General features: G+C 33.1%; 1 protein-coding gene across 3 annotated transcripts; it reads right to left on the bottom strand.

The window, feature by feature from the left end:
• Nucleotides 1-2,103: 2,103 nt before the first annotated feature.
• Nucleotides 2,104-10,818, bottom strand: LOC105112828 (MRG family protein). Of its 3 annotated transcripts, XR_839839.1 has the most exons (12): nt 10,541-10,818; nt 9,778-9,831; nt 9,626-9,639; nt 8,202-8,347; nt 7,751-7,786; nt 7,056-7,096; nt 6,687-6,788; nt 5,120-5,199; nt 3,988-4,157; nt 3,086-3,170; nt 2,360-2,529; nt 2,104-2,211 (listed from the first exon to the last, which is right to left on the bottom strand). XR_839839.1 is itself a non-coding variant. In XM_011008688.1 (11 exons), the coding sequence occupies exons 1-11, from the start codon at nt 10,676-10,678 to the stop codon at nt 2,442-2,444; spliced, it is 954 nt and encodes a 317-aa protein (XP_011006990.1). In that variant the 5' UTR covers nt 10,679-10,818; the 3' UTR covers nt 2,104-2,441. The 3 variants fall into 3 exon arrangements, 2 of the variants coding, with proteins under 2 accessions (XP_011006990.1, XP_011006991.1); XM_011008688.1 differs by having other exon boundaries at nt 2,104-2,529; XM_011008689.1 differs by lacking the exons at nt 9,626-9,639; nt 9,778-9,831; nt 10,541-10,818 and adding an exon at nt 8,563-9,528 and having other exon boundaries at nt 2,104-2,529; nt 8,202-8,390.
• Between the last annotated feature and the right edge of the window lie 399 nt (nt 10,819-11,217).

Raw genomic sequence — 11,217 nt, forward strand, 5'->3', positions numbered from 1 at the left:
CTTCATTTCCAATCTCTAGTTTGTATAGTCATTTAAGATTTATGATGAATATAGGTTTGTGGTTAGGAAACCAAACAAGCTTGATCCAGAACACAATGCTAGGGTGAAAACTTATAGCCCCTCGAAACAATTATGTAGCTATAGTAAGGTTATCAAAGTAGAAATTTTAAGTTTAGGTGAAGTTGGCCATGTAGGTGTGCTAATTGCAAAGGCAATGGGGCATCATGTTATTTTCTTAAGCTTTTCTGATAGGAAGATGGAGGAAGCTTTGGAGCATTTAGGTGCGGGTGTTTTTCTAGTGAGCTCCAATGCAACATAGACGAAGAAGGCTGTTAACACCCTTGACCACATTCTTGACACCATACTTGTGGTGCACCCTCTAGAATCCTACCTTTCACTGCTCGAGTTTGAAAGAAAAATCATCGTAGTTGGAGTTGTTCCTAAACCATTGCAGTTTATTGCAAGTGATTTGATTACAATTATACCCCTGCTCTTTGTATCTATTTAAGGCCCATTTGTTTGGTGAAAAGTAGTTTTTTTTTTGGAAAATAAATTTCAGGAAAGTGAATTATTTTCTAATGTTTGGTAGTGTAATTGAAAACAAGTTGGAAAACACTTTTCAATGTTTGGTTATATTATAAAAAATAAACTTGAAAATAACTTATTAATATTTTATTTTTCTCAAGTTTATTAAAATAATGAGGAATAAATTTTACAAATTAAAAAATTAAATGAGAATGAAATTAAAAAAATATATATAATTTCATAAATTATCTCAAATAAAATAAATAATAATCAAAATAATAGAGATCAAATATAAAAAATAAAAAAATGAAAGATGAAGAAATTAAAATAATAATAATAAACATTTCATAAATTATTTCAAATAAAATAAGTAACAATAAAAACAATGAGGATCAAATTTGATAGATAAAAAATTTTAATAAAAAAAATAATAAGGGAAAAGTAAATAATAATTATAAAAATAAGGATCAAAGTTAATATAAAAATTAAATTTTAAAATATGAAATTGAATAATAAATATTCAAAACAAAATATATATAGCAATCAAAAGTTTGAGGATCAAATTTGATATAATTAACAAATAATATGACATTTCTAATTTTTTACAATTTCCGGAAAGTGTTTTTCGTTCAATTTTTTCAGAAAAATATTTTTCTGAAAATCAAGCTAAATTTTTCGTTAATTGAAAAGTGTTTTTTATTGACCAACTTTTCTAATGACAAATAAACATAAAAAAGTTTAGAAAGTAGTTTTAAAAATCACTTTTCAAGAAAAAACATGGCCTAAACTAATCTTCTATGTGTTCTTCCTGCATTTGATTTTAAACCCAAAAAAAAAAAAAAGATTAAAGCGCAAGAACCGGAGCAGAATTTAAATGTACTTTGATGGTTAAGCCTTTAATTTATGGTGGCATCCTGGGAAGAAATCAATAAGCAGGAGCCTCGTTGGGATCATAAAGCTCAGGAGTTACTGGATTTTTGGGCCAAGAAGGGGATGATAGTGGAGATGGATAGTGTGAACAAGGCATTTAAGAGAATGGAAAGGAATGATTCAGCCTTTGAATCATTCAGCCCTTCTTTTCCTCGTCAAATTCTCATTTTCTTGGTCATTTCATGCGATGACTGTTGATTGGTAGACCATTCGTATCTTCAGCTTCAAAGTTCAAATAAAGGATTCTTTTAGCTTGCGGATTCTGAGACTTTGGAATCACATTTCCACTCTTTATTTCTAGTGACGGACTGTACTTTCCCTTTCATTTCCCGTCTGGACAACGAGAATAACATCTCCGAGCGAGAATATATTTGGTTAAATGAAACCATTAATTGATTTTGCACAATCACTACTTGTCCTGGAAAAGATGCATGGCCACGAGCATCCCGCCCCATTTATACTGGAAAAGATAGAGCATGGCCACGAGCATCCCGCCCCATTTATCACCCAATATCATAGCAGAAAGTCTCAAAGTGTGGTGATGAACCTACCTAGGCACAGAAATGATCTCATGAATAACCAAATCCGTGAAGCAAGTCAATGTGGGATGCCATGCAAAGCTGAAATGCAAGCTTGAGAAAGTTCAAGTTGTGATTTGCAAACGTAGTTTAATAGCAGTTGTTAAGTCTCAATTACAACTGCACATGGTTGCTCCTCTGACTAATGCACCGCCAAATCATTTTAAAATGTAATAGCCTGCGACGAGCCATTGTACAAAGTTAGCTACCAAATGTTTTATACTAAACATCCTTCCCCCTGGGGGGATAAAGAATTAACAAATACTACTGTTACAACAACAAATGGATGCCCATTCCGCGACTTGTTAAAGCAGATAATGGCATACCAATTTGGTAATGTCAGTCCACCACCAAATTGATGACGGCAGCAATAACAGGCATGGAGAGGGCACATATAACAGCAGCTCACTAATCTTTCCCTTTGACTTTGCCTTCAGAAACTTTAGATCCATCATAAGCTGAAAGAAAGAAAGTACTTTGGTTCTTATGTAGAAATCTGCAAGACAAGAATATATTTTTTTACGGGTCAAGGCAATACAATTAAGAAATTGAATATATGAGAAGGCAGGAAAGGAATAAACAATGCTTGACCAGATCAATGTAGAAGTAGACTCCTTTATGTTCCATAATCTTTAAAGGCAGCCTTTGATATTTACCAACTTGTAGTGCATTACTGATGAGAAGGTAGATTATGGATCATTATCAATGTGCAGCATAGACATTAGAAGAGCCTCTTGATGAGCCTAGAAATTTGTTGATGCATGCGTGAATTAACTACTCTCCTTAGTCAAAGGCAACAATGATGATAGAAAAGATTTCGCTTTCTGATAATTGCTTGAATGTGAAGAATATCTTTTATTAATTAATTCCATCCATTGATAAAAGATATTCCTAATGAAGTAAACGTCTAATATGAAGCCAATCACAATGAAGATGAGGCCAGTGGTGGGAACTAAAATTTATCTCTTACATTTTAATTTCAATTGAATTTCAGTGTTTATTTTTTCTAAAGAACAGGAAAATACAGTTAATGTGCAGGATAGAGTGAGTACTTGAGAAAGTCGAGTAATTTCTGTTGCAAGCGGGTTGATGTATCCTCTTCAATGTTCACATAGGCCAAGAGCTCTGGTAATTTAACTGCAATGAGGAAAAAGTAAAGATGTAGTTGTAGTACAATTTGCATCAACAGTTGAACAGAATAAGTCTGAACAAAATTAACATTAGGCTAAACTCCTAAAATAAGGAATAAAGTCGCTTGCACAAGTGCACACCATGTACAGAAAAGTAGTTCCACATTGAACTGCGTTATATATCTCATGTAGTTCCACATTGAACTGCGTTATATATCATTTCAAATTCTTGACAGTGTTCTTGGAAGTGAGATGTTCAAAGGAATGCAGGTGATTTCAAAACCAACTACATGTGTGGCTTCTATCAAGGTGTCAATCACCAGCACAAGCACACATGACTTGGTTAAAATGTGAAGATAACATTGGAAAGGCTCGGCCTTCAAATAACCATCCAAAAAATGCTCAGAATGTGAAAAACTGTAACCTAACCATAAGGGTGTCTTTAAACATTTAAGGAAAACCCCATCTGTCGAGGTAATTCGCTTCAAAGGAAAGGTTGTAGAAAATTGGACTTGCAACTGTTACAATGATTAAGAAGGCTATATAGAACTCTCAAGGCAAAAAGAAAAGAAAAGGGAGGCTATATAAAAGATACTAATGTTTGCCTCCAGAAAACAATGATTGAATTTAATTTCATACATAACAAAATAAAACTCATTTTCATTGAGACAACACAACTGGTGACCATATCAGCTTTCATTAAAGATTACTGATCAAAAGCAATAGTTTCAACACTTTATCGAACAAAAATATGATGGTCAAACAACTAAAGAATGCAATAATTATAAGCAGCTAAAACGCACAAGTGCTTATGATAAGCATACCAAAGAGCCTCAGCAGATGTTCAGCACCATATATAGTCGATGGAGATACGTCAGTTTTGACAGTATCATGATATTGTTGACGCTCTTTTTTGTATAGTAGCATCACAGGCAATGCTTTGTCAAAATAACACCGTATGCCTTTCAAAATTTCTCCAATGGAATCAGTTATCCTGTATCCAAGAAAACATGATCCATGCAACTATTATTGATGCAACCAATGCATGAACTTGGATATTAAGTAACATCAGAAAATGTGAAATAAATGCAGAATCAGAAAAATAATTGATTGATGTCCACTTTGACATCAATGCCCTTTACGAAGGCCCATATGAGAGCACAGTTGTGACTTGTGGCGTACATAATCCATGTTGCATTAGCAAAAACCAACTCTGAAGCTTGAGCATATATCAGCATTAATTGGTCTGATATATGCTCATCTCAATCTGAATCCCAAGCAATTCAGGCCTTTTGAAATGTTTCATGTCTTGACCATTTATTGCAACTCTAAATCAGTTTTTCCCTCCTAGTGCTCTGGCTTCACCTTTTACTTTTAACATTCTGATTCAAATTAAAACATTCTACATCCTTCCATTCAGGTAAGTTATTAACATCTTCACCAGTGATATTCCCCAATATCAATGGATGGAAGGTATTATTCATGGATCATACACTTAGATATGTTCATCTAATTTTTTTGCTTTCCTTTAAATGTGTGCTTGGTATTGTGGTGCATGGTGCTTTTCGAAAGTGTTTTTTGCTTGGAAATGCATCAAAACAATTTTTTTTAAGATTTTATTTTTATTTTTAACAACAGCATATCAAAATCATCAGAAAACACTTTGATGTTTTTTCAAGGCAAACGCACTTTTGAAACACATCCAAATGCAAAGCCAACTGGCACTAAGAGAATCCACGTAATTTCTGTTGAAGATACACTGGAAATTCTCTTTCAAAACATCTGAAAATTGATCTATCATCAACCATTGGAACAGAGAATAAGATCACTGTTATGGCGGTCTATGCAATCGAGAATATATACTAAAATAGCTGATAGGAAAGAAAAAAAACTTCCTAGCATATGCAAATTATCATTGATACATGTAATTTCAGTAGAAGCTAGAACAAAACTTACATGCCATCCTTCTTCGACATATATTCTAGGTACTTTGTCAAAATATCATCCACATTTGGTGACCGGGGAAGTTTAACAAGCTGCATTTAAAAAGAGAGGCTATTTAACAAATCAGAGCACTATGTCATTAAAAAGAAGATTGAACTTAAATTCCAAAGATGGATAAGCAGAAACACTTTCTTTCCCAAGTGGGTTTAGATTTTCTATTTTGTACGAACTTTGGTGCGTCTTTAAAGCATGACTAGACATTATAAAGGAGGCTACAGATTTTGATTGATCAATAAATTAAGTTTTGAATAATAGGTTCTCTTGGTTATTTTGTGTTTTCATTTGACATCTGCATATGGAAAATTTCACATTCTAGAAAGACATTCAACCAATCAAAAAATACTGTGGCAGATTGTTATCAGAAAGGGGAAACCATATTAATTTCAATTTGTAAATAGAAAAAAAATACTTGAACTATCTTGTATCCTGAAAGGGGAAACCATATTACTTTCAATTTGTAAATAGAAAAAAAATACTTTTGTCACAAATCCCATTACATGTAACGATTTGTGAGTACCACAAGTACATCAAGGTTAACAAATGGCGATGAGGCAGAACAAAGTCATACCACAATACTGAAGAAAGCAAAACAAGGATAGTGTTTAGAAGAATATCTAGAACATCTAGAGTGAATGGAATCACTACAGGGGTGTAGGTCTCACAGCTTCCTCTTTTACTTGCAGAATTTCACTAGAATCAGATCATTATACCAAAAATCCAAAATCTTTTTGCTAAAAATATAGAACCTTTTAAGTGTAAAAGGCCACCTATTTTGTGGGAAAATTCCAAGCTCTTAGGATGGGACGATGGTCTTGTGTTGGATGGGTTGGCATTCAGGAGCAACAAAGGTGTCAAAGGACAAAAAAGTTGATATTAGGATTTTCAACAAAGAACAATATTACAACTGATTGGTATTTGTACAAACCCTGAATCTTTTTTCTATAAGATCCAATAACTAAGAAAATCACCAAATCTTTTCATCCTGATTGATATTTGTAAAAAGCCAACCCTTTTATCACAAAAAAGTACAACCAGAAAACTGAAGTTGGATAACAGAAAAGTAGCTGCATTGCTGGTATAGCGTTATAGAAGCTGTTTTGATTGTAAACTAGAAAAAAAATAGGGATTATAATCATCAAGATATAGAATTTCTGAGTTAATTCTTTAACAAGTATAATGTATGCACTGTACTGTTGATAGCCTAATAATTAGGACAGCAAGAGAGGTGAATTAAATTGAAGGTAATTCAAGAATAGGGTCAAGGGAAAAAAGGAGTTCTGTCAAAGGCTTGTTCACAAGATTGTATGTAAAAATTGCCAAAGAAAAAAAGATTATGGTTACACATCCGAAATGGCTGGATATACTTGTAAATTAAATGTATACAGGGTCATATTCAATGAAGCAAAAACCATTAAGCTATTTGGAAATAATTGAACTTCATGGTTTTTACACTAACTCAAATAAATCAATTCGCATAATGAATACAATATAATAGCAATAGGAGAAAATATGTGAATACCTTATCCTGCTGGGTGACAAATTCCCAATCATCAACAAGTTGCTTCTTTAGTGTTGATGGAATTTGGATCTTGACAAGCTTTTCTACAGGCAAATTATCCTTCTAACAATTTGAAACCACAATATAAAGAGGAGTCTCAATAAGAATCTAAGAAGAGCAATGAAGTTTCTGAAATAGAGAATCTGATTGTGAGGGTATGCATGTTTTCAGCTTGGTCTTCAATGAAGGAAAAATTATTTACAAAAGCTAAGGGGGCAAAAAAGATGAGATCGGAGCAACAAGAAGTAGCAGACCAAAACTGTTGTCCAACAAATACTTCAGAAATTAAAATGTATGCCAAGGCATCATATGAAATGATATGAAACAAACCTCCATTCCTGAATCACTTTTACGCTTCTTCCCTTTTGCCACTGCAAGAAGCAGTGACAATTCATAAGAACAAATTTCTTTGTCTTCACGAGCATATATCATTTAAGAGGCAAATTGAAGATAAACCACTGGTAAAGGGGGAAAAAAAGCACTAAATATAAATGTAAATGCAACTTATTTGAATATGTCAAGATGGCACGATTGCAATAGAATAAAAGCTGAGTAAATATGCCCCATAACTTTGGCAATCATGAAATTAAGACCCAGTTTTTACTAGCAAAATGTTTATAATGGTTTACTACCTAATGCAAGTCAATATGGAACAAGATGAAACAAAATGATGCTGAGGAAAAAAAATAAGAAACCTAAAACCAACAGATAGCAATGCCAATGTCAAGCTCCATACAAAGTCCTATGGCACTACAACTTTCTTTGGGTGAAACTAATTACACTACAAAATTCTTTTCAACCTCTCTTGGAGAATTCGCAGGTGCAAGCCTGATAGGACGGCCTCTATATAAAGAAAATAAACAGCAAAAACAAATCTAGGACTAGCAATGTATAACGAGCAGAAAAATCATACCAACTTGTGGTAGGACTTCTATTGGAGAATAATGACAACCAATAGTCACTTAATAAAACAATGAAAACTGTGCATGTGAAGAGGGAAAGAAAAGGAAGGTAAGGGAACGAACCATTGCTTTTAGGATCTTCCTTGTCCATCTTTGAATCTACAAAACAAAAACTAATTTTTATAAAATTGAAATAGTTATGAGCTTAACTATCACTTAGCAGTTTCATAGTCAAGACTATAAAAACCTGAACAAAGATTCAAGGTACTCATATATTAGCACAAAATGAAAGTTAAGTCCCCAAGTTATATGTCCTCTATAAATATAACAGTAAGAGTTATTGGAAAGGGAGAGAACATCAACTGAGTATTTCCTTTGACCTAAGAACCCATAAGCTGATTCTCTCGGGCAAGAAGGAAGAGAAAAAAAAAGTTTTCTAGATGGCCAACAGTTGCTTAGAGACTTTCACACACCAGAAGCTAAATGAACAGAACTTGTTGAAAATCTCCATTCGGACATTAACACATACAAGAAATTTGAAAAAAACATATGTATAAATAAAACCGAAGCTTACCAGTAGAGTTTTTTGGCTTCGTCTGAGAAGAACGTCCAGGCTTCAAACTCTTGTCTACACCTTGTTTTTTCTCTAGGGCCTGCTGCTTCAAGACATTATCTGGAGTATGTTTCATTAGTCGGTCCATGCCTACCCATTCATCCCAACTGTTGGCAATATGTCCAACCCACAGTAATGATTTCTGAGTCCCTTTTTGAAACAGGGTATATTTATTAACGAAATAAAACTCTTAGGACAAAAAAAATATTTCGAGAAACCTTTCGGTGATAACATAAACCAATTCACAAAAGAGGCTAAGTAGTTAAAAAAATGACAATAGGACCAAATGCTAAGATGAAAAAGATGCAACAAGAGGGCTCACCAGCTGAGAAATGAAGAAACATCAAAGACAAGATTTTGTTTTTATAAGTTGTCGCTTCTCTTTTACCTGTCCAATTGATAAATTTTTTTTTTATTATTCTAAACTAAAAATATCCTTTGTTTTCGATTCATTCGAGTTATACATGCTATGTTGATCTAAAAAGATAATTTCCAAATTAAATTAAAAGACAGCAAAACCAGCAAAGATCCTCAAGAATCTGTGTTTCCAACACCTGCTTAGCATCCCTGTAGTTACTGGCAAACCATAACTATTATATAGCTAGCTAAACTTTATAATAGGACAACAGTTTCCTACTTCCCTAATGTGACATTGATTTAAATGTTTCTTTTTATTGTATCTCATACACAATCAATCATTGTCTTTCAAATGGTAACAACTGCCCCACCCCCCTTTTCTCTCCAACCCTTTCTTGTCATGATAAACCTTGTCAATGTAATAAATTACAATAATAAACTAGTAGAAGGAAAAAATAAAACAGTATTTGATAAGAAATTATAGAAAATTATTAAAAACACATAGCAGAAAGAAAATGTCAGACTAGGTACTCTAAAAATTTTTTATAGTTGTATAGAATTAAGATCATAAAACTCCTAAAAAGACTAGCATCAATGAAAGAAAAACATAAAAACAGAGAAGAAAGAGGCCTGCACTTGTGAAGTTTTATTGAAAAAACCTAGACTTTTAATCTTAGAAAATTATTGTCATGTGATGGGTGCAATAGACATTAAATGTAACAATAATAAAAAGAGTAAAATAGATATCTAGTTATTTACTTTAGCTATTGTCAGTTTTGCAATGCGCCATAGTAGTTGCTTCATTTCTTGAAACGTCTTAATATTATCCTAACTTTTAAAGGGAAAAGCAGGGAGGAATCACATCATGAATAAATAAAGCATCCAAGAACTTGAACTTATACTTGATTAGATTGAAGAAAAAAAAGAGGTAGAGAAAATAACCTCACAATGTTCCAGTCTGACCTATTCAGTTCCAAAATCTCAGCCAAAATATATAGCAACGGGAAAAGAACAAAATGCAAACTCACTTTTTATTCCAACCCTGTAAAACAGCAAAAGGCACATAACTTAACATCATAACAAGGTAATACTGCACCAGTCAACTACTCAGCGGTTCAGTCATTCAAAATTGCATAACCAGAACAAGTCATTCAGAAAGGAATAGCTAGGAGAAGCTTACAAGGTAGTGGACGAAGTATCTCCATTCCTTCTTACGAAGCTCAGCTTTTTGAACCTAGGATTTAAAAGAACAGTAAAAAAAAGTTAAAATGCTAGAAATGAAAAACAGATAATATGCTGTAAAAAGAAATTAGATAACACAAACATTGCATCCAAGGAAAGTCAAATCTCATCTTCAGCAAAAAATCCAAAATCAAGACAAAATTTTAAAATCCCTTGATTCTTGCGTGTGGTTCCCTGGCAACTCAAAAATACTTGGAATCTTAATTTCATTAAAAAAAAATGAAAAAATAAAACTTGTGAACTGAAAGGTCACATCCATAGAAAACAAAACTACTCTCCACCGCACTAAAATGCTCCTTATTACAGAAAAATGGAGACTGCAGCAACTACAAATCACAGTGAAATTTACTTAATTCAGTTGAAATCCCTGAAACCAGTAATTGTTAATATTCAGAAATAACAAGACAAATTAAACTTGTTACGCTAAAAAAATCAAAATTCCAGCTTCTATAAACCCTAATTTCAACAATAAGCTATTAAAAAAACCTTAAATTTCCTCAACTATCACTTTCACCTCCATTCTTTACCACAGATTTCCATTCAAACAAACAAAATCACAATTAAACACTAAAACCACCAAAACAAAACCTAAAATTAACAAAAAATCGATTTAAAAAAAAATGAAAATAAACATCAGTTACAAAATCATAGGGCACAAATAAAAAAAAAAAGAAAAGGAAAGATCTTATAGAGAGAGATGCCTTGGCCTCGTAGATGCGGGGTCCGTGGTAGGCGAGGACGCGCTCGCCTTCGGAGAAGAGACTGGAATTAGAAGGTGTTTTGTCGCCGCTTGAAGCCTCGGCGTCGCTGCCAGAATCGTCCTTCGATGAGCTCCCCATTTCTCGCTTTCACTGAAGTCGGGGGAGGGGGTGAAGGGTGGGGGTGCTTAACCTTACTTGCTGCTTCTCTGTCTGGTGAGAGTGTTAGACACGACTGGTCCCGGGAGTTTCGCTATTTTTTTCCAGTTTGAAAATAAGGGGGAGCGTGTTTTTCACCCTTTTCAGTTTTTTTAAGCTTCTCAGTACCTTTTTTTTTTTACTTCTTTCCTATCCTTCTTTCTTATTTTTATTTATTTTGTTGTTTTATTTCTTCTTCTTTTCTCTCTTGCAATTTAATGGGTGGCCTCCATGTTTCGTGAAAATGTTTGAGTTCATATTTCTTTTCAATTTGTTCAACAAACATTTTTAGGAAAAAGTGAGTTTTCTATATATATAGTATTTAACTACATTGATTGTTACATGATTTATCCCTTCAATTTATATTTACAATTACACAATATATTAAAATACTTAGTTAAAATACCACAATAACTCAATTTTTTTCTCATTTTCATTCATTTTTTTTCAAATACAACTTTTTATGCCTAAATTAATTATCA

Source organism: Populus euphratica, unplaced genomic scaffold (assembly GCF_000495115.2).
Source record: "Populus euphratica unplaced genomic scaffold, PopEup_1.0 scaffold368.1, whole genome shotgun sequence".
Taxonomy (NCBI): domain Eukaryota; kingdom Viridiplantae; phylum Streptophyta; class Magnoliopsida; order Malpighiales; family Salicaceae; genus Populus; species Populus euphratica.

Excerpts from the sequence above, each read along its gene's own strand:
- LOC105112828 (XM_011008688.1), bottom strand. The coding sequence starts at position 10,678 with ATGGGGAGCTCATCGAAGGACGATTCTGGCAGCGACGCCGAGGCTTCA. Across the intron at positions 4,158-5,119 it reads ATGTCGAAGAAGGATGGCAT|GATAACTGATTCCATTGGAG; the intron begins GTAAGTTTTGTT and ends TCTTGGATACAG. Across the intron at positions 3,171-3,987 it reads ACATCTGCTGAGGCTCTTTG|TTAAATTACCAGAGCTCTTG; the intron begins GTATGCTTATCA and ends TCCTCATTGCAG.